Genomic DNA, 20093 nt, shown 5'->3' on the forward strand with positions numbered 1-20093 from the left:
ATGAAGCGTTTGTTGCGTGTCTGACACCTCAAGGCACCCTTGAATGAACAATTATATCCTCCGAAATCATATGAGCATGTACAATCAGATTACAACCCGAGCGCCACTCAAAAACAATAAAAATACAAATGATACCAGAACAAAAGCTGCCTCAACATTATGAGTTTCTCTGGACGGCCTTCTTCACCAGATCCAAACACTCGTCGGGGTCCTCAAAGACGTGCCAGGCATCTCTAGGAATACCCGTAAACGCCTTTTCAAACCTCTGCGGCTCATTCTTCTCCGCGAGGCCAAAGGCAGCCGAGTTGGTATCCTTGCGGATGAAAATCATCCTAATCCAGCCAGGGAACTTTCGATAACTGGGTAGCAGACAACGTTAGCTTCAATTCAGGTAGAGAAAAGGTGATCTTACATCTCGCCGTAAGCCTCGGGATCAGACTGCGTAGAGTCTCCGAAAACGATGAGCTTCCGCTTGGGCAGCCACGAATTGATCTTCTTCATGCGGTCTACCTTGTACTCCTCCGTGCCCACCGTCAGCGAAGACAAAAGTCCCGACACGGTCTTCCAGCTGGAATCGCGTAGAATAAAGGTCCCTGGGGGGTAGTACGTGTCCCGGAAGCCCTTGAGGAAAGGATACAGGTTGTAAGGCGATGCGGAGAGGTAGAACCACGGCGTGTTGTGGGGGAGAAACGACTTGATGCCTGCGTAGAGCTCGGGCATTCCAGGAACGGGGGATGGGGGGTTGATGAATGTCTCTTTGAGGATGCCGACGGGATCACTGGTTGTCGTGATTTTGATTGTGTCGTCAATATCTAGCAATTTTCAAGTTAGTTTTTGAGTCTTCATGTGAGCCGATCGGAGATCGAGGTGGCAAGCTCATACCGGATATGATCCCCCAACCCTCAGGAGCCGCAAAATGAGTCTCCATGCTCAAGACACCGCTCACACCCTCAATACTCAACGTAGTCTTCTTGGTAGTAAACGACGCCTTGCTGTTATGCAGCAGCTTCAAAACATTCGCCGAGATGCCATTGAAGCCGCTCGGCCCCAGCTTCAGCTCCAAGCCCCCCTGCGACACCGTCGTCGTCCTCGCCGCCTGAATGTCCCACAAGAACGGCAGCAGCCTCTCCTCAATGGTCTGGCGCTCCTCGGCATCGTCGGCCAGCCCAACGGCGCCCGCGATGCCCGCGACGATGTCGGCGACCGCGCACTTGGGCTCATTTTCGAACACGGCCATGATGAACTCGGCCTGCCACGGCTCGTGCTCGGTGGCCTTGAAGGCGGTGTTGTCGAAGAGCCAGACGACGTCGCCCTTGACGATGGCCTTGGCGAACGGGTTCCAGGTGCTTATCTCGTTGAGGACATTGCTGACGGAGAATTGGTACGGCGCGGATGCCTTGGGGTTGACGAGCTGCTGTTCGACGTCGTCGAATTTCTGGTGTTTTCTGGTTCGCAGCTGCATGGCGTTGGCGACCTCGCAAGGTTCAAAGTCCAAATCTTGGTTGTTGTCCATGTTGGAAAGACGGGAGGGGGGGGGATAATTAATTCTATCTACAAATACCGAATCAAACGGGCGAATGACTGGTGATGAAACGGGCTTTGATATTCTCTAGACGGCCCAAAAAGCAAGAATTACTATATTCAGCCCTTTTTGAGTCAAAACTCAGCCGGTGTCAGCAGGTACACAAGTCGAGGGCCTCGTGCACAACAACGCTTGAGAGTTGTCAGACGGGAGGGTGAAAAGAAGGGCGGCACAAGATTCGAAGATGACCAAGGACAAGAAAAAGCCAAGAACAACGATTCGAATCGCTCGTAATCTACTTTTAACAGCGATTTAAATAGAACCCCCGATGAAACCGCGCGCCTTGACCCGTGAAGCAAAAGGAGACGGGGGGTGGCCAATAGGAGCAGAACCTGTGGTCAGCAATTCAGATGGTTCCGGTTTGGAAACGCGGGTCGCATGCGAAACGGGGTGAGATGAGACGCAGGGGAATTACAGAGAGAGAGAAAAAGGGAAAAGTGATGAATTCCGAGATTCGACAAAAAGGCACTGCCATTCTTATGACCAAACTGAGCCATCACCATGGAGAAAAGGCTGGGGTGTGGGGTAGCTGAACCGGGGCCGCAGCCGTGGGCTCATCATCATCATAGCGAAGATCAATAGTTCTACTAGTTAGTTCTCTTATCACGATATCGATACTCTCTGCGTAGTGAGAAGATAAACAGCGACAGGGCACAAACCGGGGTCTCATGCTCATGGGCTTCATTGGCCAGGTTTTTGTTTCGCTTCAGTCTGAAGGATGCCTTGCAGTAGCTTTGCCGTGGTCGCCGCGTGCTGCTGATTTGGGTCAGCTGCCTCATTCAGGTACTGGAGAGAAAGAGGGGGGGCGCATGGCAAGCAAGAGGCAGCCTTGTGGGAATTGGCTTTTGATCAGCAGATGACGGGGGATCGAGTCAGTATGACAGCACAAGATTGTCCTGCATTTGATGGGGAAAGATGATCAACACCGCTCGGCACGGAACGATGATCCAAGCTTGCATCATATACGCAACTTGCGCTGGTTATCTAATTTTATTACACTTTTCCTATTTTTACAAATTCATACGGGGTTTTCTTTATTCATCATTCTCAAACTTGGGTTCCGCTTAGTGCTGCCTTGATCACTTGGCTCTTTTCCAGCACCGACGACTTGCTAGTGCCGTCCTTAGCTAACCTACTCTCCACGCTCGCTCGTGACGAGTGCCTATGTAATATCCTCTTCAAAGCAGTCACCAATAGCTTTGAGCTGCTTCAATGAGATCTCATCCATGGGGATGCCAGTCTTGTCCGACTTGGCAGCACATTGACCAGAGATGTTGTGCGTCTCTTGAGAGAGAACTCCCTTGTTGTAGTTGCTGGGGAGGCCCTTTTGGGTATCATTAAGCCCAGCCATATGACCAAAGACACGGCCACTCTTACCTCATAATATCTCGAGACTGACGGTAGAGTAAGCATCCGAAAGATGGATGAAGCCAAACTCAGCTGGGGAGTGAAATCCAAGTTCCTTGGTGATCAAGTCACGGTCAATTTCAAATGGGTTGCCCGCAAGGGCACCACACCCTAGAGTATTCCAGTTGACGCTCTTGATAACCTCACCAAGCTTCTGCAAGTCACTGACGGGCGAATGAATTTGACAGCATCCAATGGCTTCATCGAATAGGCGGGGCTCGACGCCGGGAACAATGGAAAAGGTGTCGGCTTCCAACTCCTTTTCGACCTCACGGAGGCCTGACTCGAGCTCCTCCAAGGAAATTATGCCGGCCTTTGCATTTGACCTGGCAAACGCAATACTTCCCATAGCATCTTACGAATAGAGAAACTCGGTCAAAGTAGATACTCCTGGTGTATTTGACCATCAATGGGTCCAACCCCGCCTAAATTGTAGCATAGCAGATTAGCTTAGGATCACGACACAATGATGGACAGAGCAAGCAGCTGATGGAGTCTGAAGCCATCTTGATCGTTGTTCATATGTAGCTGCTTGTGGTGGAGTCTTTGACTGTCCACAGTGACTGATTGATTTCCGGCCTTGGAGGGGCAGTTTTGCTGTTGGCAGGACCCCGCGAAAAAAAAGAGAATCTCATTTGCCTAGGAAGCAATGTCAGGATCCGTAAACTTTGCTGAACAACATGCATTCATAACGTATAGATACGAGGTGAGTACTCACTTAGAGGTTATTGGTTGGTAGGTGTGAGCTCTGTATACCTGGTTGGATACTCGCATTTGATATAGATATTGGAATTGCACAAAATTCACAGTAGCGTAATGAAATATGTCAATCATATCCGCAGAAGAAGAACATGGCACCCGGTGTGGAGTAGAAATACGAAGCCATTGGGAGGGATTAAAATTGCTGTGAAATCCACCGTGACGGATCAGCCTTATGCAACAACCTAGGATTGCTGCACCCATCATGCAGCTTCCCGTAGTTGCATAAGAGTACAACCAGGGAAAAGTGAGAAACGCAAAGATTCCGGGCGTTGGGAGAGTTTAAAAGTGCTGTGAAGCGTTGGTACGCGAACAGAGGCTCCCAGAGCAACTCACCTACGATCGAAAGGGGGGCCTGTTTGACCTCAGGTCAATCTATCGTCATGCTACACGGTATCCAGCTTGCCTATGTAGAGGTGAGAAATAAGTCAACATGAACCTAATAGCGCTCACTCTAACAATTCCACTGTTAGGAATTTCATGAATACTGAAGTCGAGAGTCATGGCCAACAATGGCCCATCAATCGTGCTCTCAATCTATACCGTCACTATTAATCCAACGAAGCAAATTCATTAAAAACAAGGATTTGAGAGGGGGTGGACCGACTATTAGCATTGCAAACGATTACAGCCAATGGAAGCCAAAGGACCGGGGGGGGAATCATGCTGTGAAATCAGGTTATGTGGTAGTAGCTCGATATTATCATGACAAACGATACATCTTCTAAACGGAAATGAAGAAGCGTAACATGACCGATGGAGAAAGGGAAGACAAAGACCTTGGGTGGGCTTAAAATGCTGTGAAAGCCACTGCATGCATGTACTTGCATGCGAGTGCAGCCAATGAGAGGGTCGGGGGTGAAGAGATGGCCGCGGAAGAGTTTAAAGTTGCTGTGAAATTGGGATACAACACGAACTGCAAGGTTCAAGATGGACTCAGTGCTAAGCCTCCAAGAAAATACCCGATTGGCCAAGCCGGGAGTGTGACAGATCACGAACCAGTGCTTGAGGCCAAGCAGATCTTCCTCATAGTAATATCGTCAAGTAAACATCTATGCGGAGGCTCTGAATCATGAATAAGATGACGTAAAAGATGATATATTCCTATGGTCGAAATGGATCGATATGCTGAACTTTTATGACAGCCAATGTAATAACGCTCACAGATTAGCTATTTGTTCAAATTAAAATTTATACCCAAGGTGTGTTCAAGTTCAGGGGAAGTCCTCCAAACTCAGCTCCAGCAGACCAAAACATCAATGGAGAGCGTCACGGCCTCTCAGATAATACTCCATTCGAGCCTTATTCCTTCTTCCATACATCCTTCCACCACTCCTTGAACCCATACGGCTGCGCCCTCGTATCGTAAATCTTTACGGTATCTTTACCCACCAAGTGACTCATTAGTCCGTCTCCTCCGAAAGGAGACGGTTTTGACGTTAAATTCGACGTAACGCGCGGCCGTGTTGCCCTGTCTTTTATCTCCTTGGCAATCAGAGGTGCGACATCCGCGAAACAGGCATCCAGTTCTCGTTGCAGATTGTAATACGGCTTTTTGGCCAGTTCCGGAGCCATGAGGTTGTAACTTCTTGCGATGCCGTTGAGTTGTTCTATGGATAGCTTCAAGTACGCATGCTCTGCCCTTTCCCAATCCGGGTCACGGAATGGCCTTGATATGGGAACAATATCTGGCTCACTGCTCTGTTCGGACTCTTGCTCCGCCGTGCTTACTGTTTTCTCGGCCGACTGTCGCGGATTGTGCAGCGTTTCGGCAACGGCATATTGATCTGCTCTAGCCATCTGCTCTTCTAGAGAACCTCCCTTGGAAGCAATCATCCTTGCAGCATGACGCTTCCAGTCAGCCCGCAGCCTGGACCGAAGAGAGTATGCGGCCTTTGAGAGTTCCTGTTGCTTCTCAATCCAGGGAGGCACAATATCTTGACGCTGAATGATCCTATTCATCAAATACTCCGTGGTATCAACGAATGGATTGCTTCGGGTAAGATCAATCTCCACGCCTTTGCCGCGCGCAATGTTCTTGAACTGGCCCCTGGCAATGGCGTTTTCGATGTGGTCATTAGCCAGCGCAGCAAGACCTGATGGTGTTGAGGGCATTACTCGCGCGATCGGCTCGAATCGTGCACGAAACTCCTTTCTCATCTCTTCCCGCTCCTTGTCACTCAAGCCTTTGTCTTCTTTCAGTCCCAAGCCAGCGTACATGGATGCTCTATCGCGGGCATTTACTGCTCTCAGGCGAGGAGGCACTGCCGGAGTCCGCTTCACTCGAGGATCAACAACAGGCGGTTGGAACTTGCCTCTGAATTCTGGTTTCAGGGGCTTTTTGGCGTCATCCAGCATCCTCAATACTGCGTTTGCGGTGGATTCCTCCCCGGTCCACGGTGCCGAGGTGGCGATGTGCTTAGTACCTTCACCAGCCGCAGATGTGAGATCCTTCTCGGCGAATGCGCTGGAAAACTCTTGTCTAAAATTTGCGTCTGCAATCTTATTCAGAAGCTTCTCTTTCAGCTCGTCAGAGAATCCCGCATCCTGCACGGCTCGTCTACCGGATGAGCCGCCCGAGAATAGCGCCTCTTCAGTTGCGTCTTGTAGTCTCCGCGTCATTGCCCCGGGCTCTGATTCTTGTGAATTGTCATCATTATCTGGCCTAGAGGTGTTTCCCTGGTCTGTCTTTGCCTCATCGCCCGTCAACTGATTTGCTGGTGAAGTATATCGGCGGGCTCCCTGCGGACCGAAGCGAGCTGCAGCCTGGAGACATTCCTGGCACAAAGATGGTGAAACCCGGGGTATCATGGCAAAAGAGACAGTTGATTCGGTTAGAAGCTACCCAATCGAAACGCTATGCAGCTATTTGATGGCAGTTGATGGATGGCGATTTGACGCAACCTTGATGCCTGAAAATCCCGTCATCAAATCATTAATGAGTCTTAGTCAGCCAATCCAATGGCTAATAGCGTCAATGAGAGCACATTGGACACATCTTCCAGAAGAGCAACATCGTCACAGCATGTAGAATTGGAACATGCCAAATAACAGGTGTATAACCAAAATAAAAGAAAAGGTTGCAAGATGAGATAGCCACGAAGAAGTCAATTAAGCAGAATACAGCAACGGTACCTGCTCAGATCGCCGTACTCCATCTACGAGGTAGCTTGTATGAAGGGAATGGCCCTGGTCTAAACCCGTCAATGAATATGATCTTACCCGGTAATAAGGCCTAGAAATCGATATGAAGTCGGAAAACCCCCATCTTACACCATGTACCTACTCAGGAATGTATACGAGGGCGCCATCTCAATTGCATGTACCTTGTCCGCCTTTGATTCGACGGCAGAATCACATGATAATCGTGACATTGCGTGCTAGAAAGCACACTAACGCTTCTCCAGATTGTGATTAAAGCGGTGAGCCCGACGCTAGCCGATGAATAACTGTGGAAAGGAATTTTGTTGGGGGAGAAAATGGCAAGGCACCGATAACTGATACGATTCGAAGCCAAAGCAACAGCCTTGCAAAAAAAAAAAAAAAGAACTACCTACCTAGTAACTGCCATTGTGGTCTGTCCCCGATGACGAACGCCAAGACCTAGCAGGCAAGCCCCCATCGTGGCTTAGAAAGCGGAAGCAGAGCCAATGAGAGAGGCTGGTTTAAGCCATGTACAATACGGTATGCTGGCTGCAGGCGGGGCGGGAGATTTTCTCTAGTACTACCTCACAATAGCTAGTTGGTGCTAGGGGCGTCTTCTAGTCCGGGCCGCACTGTAAATCCATTCATTCCAAGACTTTGGATGAAAAGAAAAGAACTTTTAGGAGTGGCCAGAGAGACGATTTTAGCGTAGGTCTAGGTAGAATTGCGTCCAAGATCATACTCGTACTGATTACTGCGCTTTTCGTGGCGTGAATGGGATCCAATGCCAAGGCGTCTGGCTACACATGGGGAAGAGACACAAGGACACACGCACAGAGGGGAGTGTAGTCGTAAATGACGACACCCTCAAAGATATCAATCCAGTGCAAGCCACCTGTGGGAGTAAAAGGTTTAATCACCAGGCTGCGATTCCAGAAACCGGCGCCATGCCCACCCTTTTGTAAGGGCCGAGACTATGATGCATGCGTTCGGTAATTGACGCAGCCATTATGTGTGTCATTCGACAATCTCCTCCGCATTAGTACGAGAAACATGCATTTTCCTTCGGATAAAACGAAAGGCTCGAATCACGACGGGCGGGCTGTCGCTCAGCTTTCGGTTTACAGGCCAACCAATCAAGCTCATGCTCGTTGGTACTGTAGCTGGAGGATGAAGGAATAAGTCATGCTCCAGACAATCGATCCCGGAGGTAAGAACAAGTTGTAACCAAGGCCGAAGTACAACGAGTACGGGGTACGGGGTACGAGGAGGTACGAGTATTGATACCTAAGGTACTTGCCCTGCACATACTGTAGTTCTCTTTGCGGCAGTTGTCGTTATAAATGCGATGGATAGCGCCTCCCGCATGCGTTGCGGATGAACGACGGAAAGAAGAGGAGGAGCAAGGAAGAAGACGGGAAGGAGGCAGGGAAGGAGAAAGAGAGAGAGAAAAAGAGAGAGATGATAAAAGAAAATTCTCAACAGACCCGGACTCGGACCATGACCATGACCTGGACCTGGACCTGGACCTGGACCATGACTCTCCGCAAACAAACGAGGCCGGGCCTGTCGCCCGTCAATTATATCTCGCAACCCTCCAAGGCGTCGATTGAAGCAGCCAACGAATCGAGGCCGCGATGCCACGATGCCCGCGACTGCACCAGCCCGCCGCCGAGCAGTTCGTGCTGCTGAGTCTGGCCGAGCCAACATCCCCACCACGCCTTGCCCGTCCAAGCAAGCCCCTTCGAACGCTCACGATGTCGACGCCGCTCGCACCTATCAGCGCCATTCGTTGAGAGCACGGGGAGACGCTTTGCCGCACCACCAGCGAGACGCTACCGGCCGGGCCCCCCACACTGGAGTCTCACTGCGCGCAAAGCAAAAACCCCCCCAACCTGCAAAACCTCCACAGCTTGAGAGCCCCGGGCTGGCTGCATCTCCACCGGACGGGGCCTCTCACGGAGCCGGCTGCGCTGATTGGATCGAGTCGGCGATAGAGCCGTCTTCCTGGAAGGCTACTGCGCACTAGAGCGCCAGATTGCCTCTCAATCACAAGCACGAGCAATACATGCAAAAGCCCAGCTTGGAGATGGGATCTTCGCGTGGTCTTTTACCACATAAGGCCCTTGCATGTCATGGTTCCTTAGCCTTGGTCGTGTGCCTTTGATGATTACGTCGCGTGGTGGTTTTGCTGCATTGTGTGTCCATTTAATACATCCTCGCCCGCACTTTTTTTCCCATTCTCTTCCCCATTCTCGCAATCGTCACTGGGTTAGTCCTACTGTACTTGGCAGGATAGCTCTTTTTTTTCTGGTGTGGTTTCTCTGGTGACCACAGCTGTTTCTTCTCTGGTTGCTTCCTCTTTGCTTTGTCTTCTCCCACCAGCCTGATAAACCCTCTGTCGAGGTCCAGAGCGCGCTCAGAAACCGGTATCGACAATTACCTACAAAGCTTGCCCCTCCGTTCTCCTCTACGGCAAAGTCCGTTTCGGGTGGAACAAGCCGAAAAGCAAGCTCAATTGACTTTGCTTGTGACGCTGCGTCCAATTCCTCGGGTACCACAACAGGCTCCTCCGCAGAGCTTGACGCGATTGAGATACCTAGCCCAAGCAACGAAGCTCTCCTGTGCTTCTGTGAGCCCGGTTTTGCTGCATCCTGGCATCCTGTGTGATAATTGAGCGAGAGTCCTCAATTGCGTCCAAACGATCCGCAACCATGGCTGATACTGCAAACCCGGAAAAGTCAGCCATTGACACCAGCTCAATGGAGAAGGATGTCGGAGGTGGTAAAAATGACCCAATGTTTGGCGATCTCAGAAACGCCGATGGGTCGTCGCTGCGCAGCGGCGAAGATATCCTCTCCCTGCAGGATCTCGACCCCGCCTTGAACATGAAGATGCATCTTGTGAACAACGTGAGTGATACGAGAGCCTTACTATGACCCAGGCCATGGTCCCTGTGGCGGTGAACTGCGACGACACTTGTCTCTTCCCAAGCTCCAAATCTCGTCTCCAAAACGCTTCAGCACTAACACTGGACTAAAGGCAATTGACGAGATTGGCTGGACTGGCTACCACTGGAAACTCTTCTTCCTCAATGGATTTGGGTAAGTTGCCATTGCGCGGTGATCTCATCATTTAATACTGCTCTCGTCTCTTCCCATCCACCGGTTTCATGTATATGTGGTAAACGATGATTTGGTGTGCTAACCGACGGTGCTTCGTAGCTATGCCGTCGATTCCTTGATCCTCCTATTCCAATCCATTGTTGCCCCGTCCGCTTTCCGCGAATTCGGCCAGCACGGCTACGCCAATGCGCTCACCATCGCCGTGTACGTCGGTATGCTGACGGGCGCCATTTTCTGGGGTTTCAGCGCCGATGTCATTGGTCGCAAGTGGGCTTTTAACATTACCCTCTTCATCTGCTCTGCAAGCTGCGTTATCGCTGGTGCTATGCCCAACTGGCCATCCCTCGCATTCTTCATCGCCCTTCTCGGCTTTGGTGGAGGCGGCAACCTCATCCTAGACACAACCGTCTTCCTCGAGTATCTTCCTGGCAATAAGCAGTGGCTCTTGACCTTCCTGGCGGCATGGTGGGGCCTCGGACAGGCCATCACTGGTTTCATTGCCTGGGGATTCATGGTTCCTGGAAAATGGAACTGTACCGATGTTGAGACTTGTACAAAGGCCAACAACTGGGGCTGGCGATATATGCTCTTCACCGGTGGTGCCATAGTGTTCGTCATGTCGGTTCTTCGAATCACGGTGGTCAGACTGCGTGAGACGCCCAAGTATCTCCTCGGCCTTGGTGAGGATGCCAAGGTGGTGGAGACGTTCCAGTTCTTGGCTGCCAAGTACAACCGCCCATGCTCCCTGACTCTTGAGAAGCTCGAAGCCTGTGGAAAGATTCGATCGGCTCACGGCAAGAAGCTGTTTTCCTTCTCCGAAACCCGCATTCATTTCCGTGGACTCTTTATCAACAAGAAGATGACAATCTCCACCATCCTGGTCTGGGTTTCGTGGGCTTTGATCGGCCTCATCTACCCGCTCTTCTACGTATTCCTTCCGTATGTTCCCCATGAGTCCATTGTACCACAAAGCCTCTTGCTGACCAGTATCTCAGTACCTACCTTGCCAACCACGGCAGAGTCTTTGATCGAACCACCTTCGAAACGTGGCGCAACTACTGCATCACCAACATTTGCGGTATTCCCGGTCCGATCATTGCAGGATACATGTGCAACACAAAACTGCTTGGCCGCAAATACACCATGTCCATTGGCGCTTTGATTACCTGTGCTTTCTTCTTTGCCTACACCGCAGTCAAGACCGCAGCCCAAGATACGGCCTTTACCTGCCTGATCGCGTGTTTCCTAAACATCTACTATGGCACGCTGTACGCCTACACTCCGGAGGTGCTTCCCAGTGCCCACCGTGGCACTGGCAACGGTGTTGCCGTGGCCTTTAACCGCATCATGGGTATTGTCTCAGCTATCGTGGCGACTTTTGCAAACACTCAGACGTCGGCGCCTCTGTATATCTGTGCGGCTCTCTTCATTCTTGCTGCTGGTATTTCAGCAGTATTCCCCTATGAGCCATATGGACGACGCAGCTCATAAGACTGTTTCTGGGCGAGGCTGGTGAGCTCTATTTCAACAATCTAGGAGCCCCAGCTGGGTTTTTGTCATGGGCGTTGCAAGAGGTGGGAATACACGTTTGATCAAAAAGGTCGTAAAAGTAATGATACCCAAGAATAGTTAAATATATGATTATAGATATTTTCAACAAGACTTGTCAACAGGAGTGAGATTTTGCCACGTAGCCCCAGATGTTGAAATTCAGTAATGCGAGGCAACTCATTGAGAGAGTCGCCGCGAATTATCTGTCCAATTCATGAGCAATGCGGTGAGCTGTTCAAGAGACCTCTCAGCAACACATTATAGTTTCTCCTCTCCCTCTCTATCAATAGCCTATCAATCTTTGACTAGTCATGAACGCATAGTGCGTCATGGGGCGAATTGTGATAATCTAGCTCGGAAGTAGAAAGCATGCTCTGGACATGGTTTCACAAGTCGCCTCTTCTTCATTTAGATTACATGTAACGTATAATCTTTTCAACAAGTATCTCAGCCAATTAGCATGTTGAAACTCATCTACTCACTCTAACAAACTCATCCTTTACCAGTTGATCATGTCGGACTGTCTCAGAAACTGACGTGAGGTTAGATTGGCATTACTAAACATAGTATGTGTGTATAGGTAGTAGCCTCAGATCTATGTCAGGGATCTCATAACGGTGTGCTCTTTTACTATATCGCTCTGGCTTTATTTCATTGGCTGTGTGTTTAGCGCATCCTGCAGCAGATGGCTATATGTGACGTGTCTCATACCCTCTTCACAGCATTTTTAAACTCACCTCAAGCCTTGAGATGGCTACATGTCTCACCCTATCATTTCCATTGGAGCATTTTTATGCCCACCCGAGGCCTTGATCTTGCTACTTTGGCGTGGCAGTCTAATGAGATGTAGTGCACCTATCAATTTGTGCCACATGGAGAGAGGGAGTTCGCTTCACAGCATTTTTAATCCCACCAAGGTGAAGGCTTCAGCTTCGCCTCCATATCTTCCACGTGGCTGTGGGTTTGAATCCTTCTAGTGTGCCCTCAAATTGTAGCAAGCCCAAAGAGGTAGTCGCTACAGTAGGCATTTTGCTAGTTCAACTTCTTTTACAACATTCTTAGCCCTCATCAAGCCTTGGTATTGTTCCCTTTGCTTGGCTGTGCGGCTATGTATTAGCTTATAAGTGTCGTGTTATAATCAGATATGCAGCTCCCCCCTTTACGGCAATCTTAACCCCCCCCCTTGGAGGCTTCACGATATCCATTGATGAGTTTTACCAACGCACTCATGAGCAAACCCGTTTCGCCAATGAAGAGTACTCTCCATGTCGTCTCCTATTTCCCAATCCCTCTCGGGGAAGACACATTCCATATGTTCCTCTGATTGTCATAGCACAAGACGCAAATTTTGGCTGTGTTTGTCCAGAAGAACTTTGGGGGAGGAATGCCAGCTTTCATAGCTTGGGCGTAATTCAAATGTGCCTTGTTCTCCTTTCGTGTTCTTTTATGACTTGTCCACTTCTATTAAAAGGATTCTCAGCTCTTGCCGCAGATAGCAATGGAAGTGCGCAGTCTAATAGGTCCATCATAAAACTAGTATGGAATGTCCCAGTTGTAGGGGTGTCCCATTGAGCCTCCTCACACCGTCATCGTATCCCACTCGCCACAACGACATTTCACAGCAATTTTAACCTCACTCGAGGCTTTGATTGCCCACTTTCACGTGGACTAAGTGCGTAACACCTCTCTTCACAGCAAACTTAGTCTCATCCAAAGACTTTGCAGCCACGTCAGAGAGAGCTAGAGTATTTCCGTTGCGACAAGACTATGATTTGTAAGATAGATGCTGTAATGGCCAGTGGGCTTCTCAATGAGGTGCTTTTGATAGGTGCGTGTACGGTACATGCCATGCGACCGAAAATTCTAGTGCTCGCTGCACATTCATGGCAGACATCTGACAGAGAATCGCCGTACTGTACTTGGGAAACTTCACGTCGGGCTCCCTAAAAGCGGCACACGCGAAATATACACCAAGCGGGATTCTTTGATAGCTTCATGATCCGAAACAAGGGTTTTTCTTCGTCAGGCTTCAAATAGCATTAGCAAACCTTTAGTCTTTAGCCTTTTGGTCTTCCTTTTGCCGCTTTTAGAGGAATCGTCGTCATCTTCCGTTTCGTCTCATTTTTCAGCTCTGGATTCTTCTCTTCTTTGTAGTCGGCTCCAAGACTCATTTCAGCTTCTCACTGAAGCAATTCGTAACTACCAAGTCGTTAGGTATTTACTGGCAAGTTGTTTCTCTTCTATCAAGGAGCAGTTGTCATCGCTGTCGGTCAAGTATCTACCCTGTATTCCGTTTGGTAAACTATGACAACGAAACGAGAGTATGTTAGTTTCGAACATTCAGCAAATAGCCATCTTTTTCGACGCTCTGTCATGTCATTAACTCGTATTGCTCATGGTATCGCTTTGGGGGAGATTCTTCTTAAATATAACCTTAGCACTCTCAGTAAATATGTCAGTCGTAGCTGGTGACATTGAAAGAATTTTCACCTGGTATCTAGTATCACCCGTGATGTTTTCGATACCCTCCTGAGACTTGGTTGCGGCTTTCTCGCGAGGTCGAGCAGTCGGCAAGTCATATCGCCCAGCTGTATCTGAAATATTGCGATGAGGCAATACTACGTGTAATAAAATTGAAGAATCGTTGATAAAGCTAGCAGCTGGGTGGCACCGAGCATGACACTCGTCTCCATCACGACCCCCTTTTCCCCGTCTCCCCAACCTCTTAGACTATTTTCCTGTTCCACCTACATAGTCGGACGAAGCAAGTTTTGCGTCGAGCGTTTGGAGTCTCGGAGTGTTCAGACCGGGGCGCTATTTCGGCACCAGAAGAAGGATATCTCCGAATTGTCCGTGCCTAGTTTCCTATACTATTAGCGAGTGCAAGCATCGATGCCGCCTCATTTCCAAGTCGCTGGCTTTGCTCAGCCAAACTCTTCCGTTTTCCGAGCTTTCCTGCCACCGTACGGAGAATCGGCTCTCACCAATGGCAGGCAAGCAGGGTAGCAGAAGTAAACAACTGAAGCATGGTCATCACCCCACATGGGTTGCGGGAACTGACCAATACAGCCTCAGCTCACCACGTCTTGAGGTTTCTCGTACATAATGCGATTCAACCCCAGAACCCTTAATTCCACCCTCCGCACCATCGCACAACGCGTGTGGAGGCCGTGATGAAGGGTGCGCACAGATGGAGGAGTCAGTCAAAAAGTTCCCCAAGCCTCTCCGCAAGCCCCTTGGCGAGGGCGCCGATTAGCCGTTCGATGACACGGGTTGCGAGGTGGTGCCATTGATGCCGCAGATGTGCTGAATACGAAGCGTAGATTTGGTGTATGTAGATGTCGAAAGGATGACTGCCCGGTGATAATTAGCCGCATCGCACGCTACTGTATGTACAAGAATGTTCTGCAGTAATTTTGCCACTGTGTTCTAGAAGAATGATTGCAAGCATTGGCATCTCGTAGATGTGCCGCTGCTAAACAATCCCAGTTAGCCCATCATCAGATTCTTCACATGCAGCTTCTCTTTGCATAAATGGCACTTGTACCTGACGCTAGGCAATCCGTACTAAGTAGGCAAATGCTCATGCTCGCGCCACCAGGACGGAAATAGGCGCCTGAGGGAGGGATTAGCAACGGTGGTGCGGCTGGATGGTGAGGAAGGCTAAGAGCAAGAAGACGGAACGGAGTTGACGAGACGGCTGAGCTGGCAGTCAGCCTGCCCCAGCACGGCAAGTCATGGGTATACGGTACCTGCATGGCGAGCCAAACACACACGAAGCGCGCAGTACTGCCTACATGGTCGGCACATCGCCGCCCGAGGCATCGCCAACTGGATGAATGACTCGGGCTCTGGCGGTCTGCGCGTAAAAGCGCATGGCATGGCGCCTCAATCAATGGTTGGCGGCCTGAGCTGAGCTGGAGCCCGGACATTGCAATGCAGCAGACGTCGGGCGTCTCATCTTGAGCCTCATTTCGAGCCATTTATGCCCGCAGTGCTCGTATGTAACATGGGCATTGTTGATGACGATTTGCGTGGCCTGAACCGATCAGGTTAACCGCCCTTCGGCTTCCTTGCCCGACGAGGTGCTGAGGCGGCCACGAAGGGCATAGTCGAGCGCACATTCGATCCAATGAATGCTTTTCCGATTCCGTCTTTCAAATCAAATTGTTTCTGCTGTACTCGTATGTATGGTAGCAGTAGCGCCCGGCGCCTTCTGTAGGTAGCGCAGTTGAGCGCATGGCTCGTACCGGCAGTGCTGGTGCTAGTGCTGGTAGTAGCCCGACGGTACTCGTGAATATTCCCGTCCCCTGACCCTTGTGCACTGCCATTGCCGGCCCCGAATCGAATGCAACCTGTCGACACACAAGTACCTGTCCATTCGAGTCCGTTCGAGTCGCCCGTCGTCCGACACTCGACTGCCACCTCCCGTCTGCGGTAAAGATGGACAAGACAAGCTCCGGGCTGGCACGTGAGAGCCCTGGCGAGTCGTCAAAGGTCCACGAATCATGCCACGGCCGAAAAAGGAAAAAGAAGAAGAAGAAAACCTGATGCTGCGAACTGGGCGTCGCATCGCATGGGATATACGCTTATTGAGGATTGAGTTTTGTGCATGCTTCAAGGTTCGGTTCTTTTTTCCCCCGTGCCGGCACCTTCCCAGGCCAGTGGCTGCGCTCTTCCAAAAACGCGCATCTGAGTCGCCCCTTCCGCGCGCTGATTCGCCCCAGGCAAGTGGCCCCCCGGGCGGAGGCGCTAGGCAATTGCCCTGTAGCCACTAGAATCATCTGCAAGCCTTTTGCCTCGGTGCATCTCAGGCCCTACAAGCCGCTGGAACTGCTAGAACACACGCGAACCTCGCCTTTACATCTCCGGCCAATTTCCAACAGCAGCAACGATGAGCCCCGACCCGCAAATGCTCCCAACTACTAGTACAAGTACAGGTACTACTATAGCCATCAGGTAACTAATCGGCACGCCACATGCCGGTGGCTTCGAGGCAGCGGCAGCCACGGAGTTGCCAGGCATGGCTTTTTTTTTCTTGGTGGGCAACTCGCGTGGCCCTCCTGCTCGTTTCGGGCCTTTAGGCTGTGGACCTCGATCTGAGAGAGAATCAACCGCAGGCAAAGGAAAACCAACCACAGACAAGGAACAAGGCAAAAACGACAAACGGAGCAAGGGAGGCCCCTGACCACCAGGCGGCTGCTTGTGGCCTAGCTCAACAAGGTCTTTGCCGTCCGATGGGGCTGATGGCGAGGGACCGCATCTCACTCGCACGAATCGCAGCGTCTGCCCTCTTGCTATGACGATTGACGGCCTCGGATAACTGCCAAAGTCAGCGCCCTCGCCGCGTGGGTGTACTCGTACGAGTACATACAGGCTGCTGGGAAACTAAAACCACTCGTACTACCTAGGATACATGGACTGGCCCGTGGGGAAGAAGCACGAAGCGAGACGACCGCGGCGTGGCTAGGGCCAAAAGTTCTGGGGGGGCAGCTCCCTCTGTCTCTCTCTCGTCCCCGTCCTGAGACTACGAAAGCTTGGTGGCGGACAACGTTGTATCTATCTGGAGACTGGCGACTGGAGTGGACTGTTGGAGACTGGAGTGCCCTGAAATCCTTTAAATCGTGGCATCCCACCCCGTCTGCGCGGTTTACTCGTCCTTCTCTCCTCTTGTTCTTCCCTTGCTCACTTCCTGGCTGGTCTTGTCGTTTCTTTGAAAGGGCCTGTCTTGGGTTTGGAACAGTAGAGGTGTAGACGAATAGTCGGATTGCAACCATGGCCAACAATCACGAAGATACCGTTGCTGAGTACGTCTCCATGGAGGGACTGAAGATTATTTCTTCTTCGTCTTCTTCTCTTGCTTCTCACCATCTAGCCATATACTTACACATCTTGCTTTGACAGGCTCCACGAGGAGTTCAACGAGCGTGTCCCTCACGGCGAGACTCGCGATCTCGCTGGAGGCTTCATTGCCGATGAGAAGAAGGACTTTAGCTCCTCGCCGGAGAGTGCCGAGGAGGGCAACACCGCCGATGGCGAGGAACCCAATGACTTTGAGAAGCGGACGCTGCGCCGTGTTGGCGAGAACCTGCCTGCCTCTGCCTTCCTCATCGCCATTGTCGAGCTTATGGAGCGTTTCACCTACTACGGTGCCTCGGGTCTCTTCCAGAACTACATCAGCAACGACAAGGGCGACACCACCGATGCTCCCGGACTGGGTATGGGTGGCCAGGCCGCCACTGGTCTGAACTTGTTCTTCCAATGGTTCTGCTACGGTACGTCAAAACAATGAGCTTCCGTCAGCTACATCGAGGAGGAGCCTTTGCTGACTTTGGGTTCTCCTGTGCAGTGACTCCTATTCTCGGTGCCATCATCTCTGATCAGTACTTGGGCAAGTACAAGGCCATCATGCTCTTCTGCGGCGTCTACTGGGTCGGTCTCGTCATCCTCTGGACGACATCTCTGCCTGCAGCTCACGCGGCCAATGCCGGCCTGCCTGGATACATTGTTGCTATCATCGTCATTGGTTTCGGTACCGGCGGTATCAAGTCCAACATCGCCCCCCTGATTGCCGATCAGTACCAGCGCCGAACCATGGCTATCCGAACAGAAAGTTCTGGCGAGCGAATCATCATCGACCCTGCCATTACCTACCAGCGCATCTACATGATCTTCTACTGGTGCATCAACCTGGGCTCTCTGTCCCTCATCGCCACCCCCTTCATGGAAAAGTACTGCGGCTTCTGGACCGCCTTCCTCATGTGCTTCCTCATGTTCAACGTGGGCATCTTCATCCTCGTCATCCGCCGCAAGTCGTACATCATCCACCCCCCGCAGGGCTCCATCATCACCGACGCCTTCAAGGCCCTCGGCATGATGATTGCCAGCCGCGACATGGACGCCGCCAAGCCTTCATGGCGCGCTGCCCACGGCAAGACCAAGCCCGTTGTCTGGAACGACCACTTCGTCGACGAGCTCAAGCGTGCCATCCGCGCCTGCAAGGTCTTTGTCTTTTACCCCATCTTCTGGGTTGGCTACGGTCAATTCTCGACAAACTTTGTTACCCAGGCCGGCCAGATGAACGGCCACGGCATGCCCAACGACTTTATGCAGAACTTTGATGCCATCTCGATTCTCATCTTCACTCCTTTCCTCGAGATGCTCGTGTACCCCGCACTGCGCAAGGCCGGCATCCAGATCCGACCCATTGCCCGAATAACGCTTGGTTTCGTCTGGATCTCCATGTGCCTTGGCTATGCCGCCATTGTCCAGCACCTCATCTACAACGCCGGCCCTTGCTACAAGAGCCCCCTCGAGTGCGACGCCGCCAACGTCGACGGCAAGACTCTCCCCAACAACGTGCACATTGCCGTCCAGGCTCCTGCCTACGTCTTCGTCGGCCTGGCCGAGATCTTCATTTCCGTCACCGGTCTCGAGTACGCCTACACCAAGGCTCCCCCCAGCATGAAGTCGTTTGTCCAGAGCTTGTACCTCTTCACCAACGCCTTTGGCTCTGCCATCTCCGAGGCCCTGGTCTCCGTGTCCAAGGACCCCGAGTTCATCTGGATGTACACCGGTGTTGCCGGAGCCAGTATCATCACTGCCTTTGTCTTCTTCGCCCTCTTCCACCACTACGACAAGATTGAGGACGAGTCATTCGAGCTCGACCGCGAGGCACCCGCCCTTCCTCCCAGCAAGGAGGTTGAGGCCGAGACGGAGGCTAACTAACGGCGGAGAGGGGGGAGTTTTGTGTATAGTGTACAGTACTGTAATGGAGCGGATGTAGATACCACGCGTTTAATGTATTATAATGACTTTTTACAAAGAAAAACATTCAATATCAATATCACAGCATGTTTATAGCACAAGCATTGTTACCCACTGATAAGAGAGAGAGAGACAGCTGTGATGACCTGACTCTTGCTCCTGTCTGAGTGGAAACCCGTTAGCTGATGCGTTTCTCCTAGCTCGGCGCCAGTGTCCTAGCCTTTCTCGAATACTTCCATGCATAACTTTTTCTTTCTTGTTAACGTTGTCGTATAAAATAGCGCCACGCCACTTTCCACGGGCTGGGGAGTCCACTCGAATCATCAGACGAACGATTCTGGACACTTTTTTCGTCAAGAAGAGATGATTCATTTTGCCGCTGTTGGACGGCCGATTACGGAGTATCATAATAGCCTCTTCCACCCTGAGAACAAAAAAAACAAAGAGAGACTACCGAGAGTTGTGCCCGTATTTTCAAAAGCCGTAGATCCAAGTACCCGTTGCAAGTGCGTGCTAAGATTTCATACCCAGTTTTCATCTCCGTAACGCTAAGAATCGAGAAATTGTCCGAAAATCCGCGCCAAAGAAAAAAAATCAAAACTTGTGCGTAGGCCAAGAGGCGAATTGCCGGCGAGGTGCCGAAGGGAACGTGGCCAAGACGGCACCGCCCGGCCGCGCTGGTCGGATATAGCGAGGTACCTTGTGCTCGTAGCGGTCATCTTTTTTGTGGGAATTTTTTTTTTTATCCGTAATGGACG

The 20093-nt window shown here is 51.1% G+C and overlaps 6 protein-coding genes across 6 annotated transcripts; 3 read left to right on the forward strand and 3 right to left on the reverse strand.

Moving 5' to 3' along the window:
- Positions 1-157: 157 nt before the first annotated feature.
- Triagg1_9587 (uncharacterized protein) lies at positions 158-1513 on the reverse strand (the record flags this gene model as incomplete). Its single annotated transcript, XM_062904561.1, has 3 exons — positions 158-359; positions 413-812; positions 883-1513. The coding sequence occupies 3 exons, from the start codon at positions 1511-1513 to the stop codon at positions 158-160; spliced, it is 1233 nt and encodes a 410-aa protein (XP_062751404.1).
- A 1231-nt stretch (positions 1514-2744) lies between these two features.
- Triagg1_9588 (uncharacterized protein) lies at positions 2745-3338 on the reverse strand (the record flags this gene model as incomplete). The annotated part of the gene is made up of 2 exons (XM_062904562.1): positions 2745-2906; positions 2982-3338. The coding sequence occupies 2 exons, from the start codon at positions 3336-3338 to the stop codon at positions 2745-2747; spliced, it is 519 nt and encodes a 172-aa protein (XP_062751405.1).
- A 1712-nt stretch (positions 3339-5050) lies between these two features.
- On the reverse strand, positions 5051-6559 carry Triagg1_9589 (uncharacterized protein; the record flags this gene model as incomplete). Its single annotated transcript, XM_062904563.1, has 1 exon — positions 5051-6559. One exon carries the CDS (start codon positions 6557-6559, stop codon positions 5051-5053), a length of 1509 nt encoding a protein of 502 aa, XP_062751406.1.
- A 1978-nt stretch (positions 6560-8537) lies between these two features.
- Positions 8538-8921, forward strand: Triagg1_9590 (uncharacterized protein; the record flags this gene model as incomplete). Its single annotated transcript, XM_062904564.1, has 1 exon — positions 8538-8921. The coding sequence occupies one exon, from the start codon at positions 8538-8540 to the stop codon at positions 8919-8921; it is 384 nt and encodes a 127-aa protein (XP_062751407.1).
- Positions 8922-9606: 685 nt separating this feature from the next.
- On the forward strand, positions 9607-11508 carry Triagg1_9591 (uncharacterized protein; the record flags this gene model as incomplete). The annotated part of the gene is made up of 4 exons (XM_062904565.1): positions 9607-9804; positions 9935-9996; positions 10117-10956; positions 11013-11508. The coding sequence occupies 4 exons, from the start codon at positions 9607-9609 to the stop codon at positions 11506-11508; spliced, it is 1596 nt and encodes a 531-aa protein (XP_062751408.1).
- A 5835-nt stretch (positions 11509-17343) lies between these two features.
- Positions 17344-19296, forward strand: Triagg1_9592 (uncharacterized protein; the record flags this gene model as incomplete). The annotated part of the gene is made up of 3 exons (XM_062904566.1): positions 17344-17375; positions 17473-17843; positions 17918-19296. The coding sequence occupies 3 exons, from the start codon at positions 17344-17346 to the stop codon at positions 19294-19296; spliced, it is 1782 nt and encodes a 593-aa protein (XP_062751409.1).
- Between the last annotated feature and the right edge of the window lie 797 nt (positions 19297-20093).

The sequence above is a fragment of the Trichoderma aggressivum genome, assembly GCF_033847375.1.
Source record: "Trichoderma aggressivum f. europaeum strain CBS 100526 chromosome Unknown scaffold_056, whole genome shotgun sequence".
In the NCBI taxonomy this organism is placed as follows: domain Eukaryota; kingdom Fungi; phylum Ascomycota; class Sordariomycetes; order Hypocreales; family Hypocreaceae; genus Trichoderma; species Trichoderma aggressivum.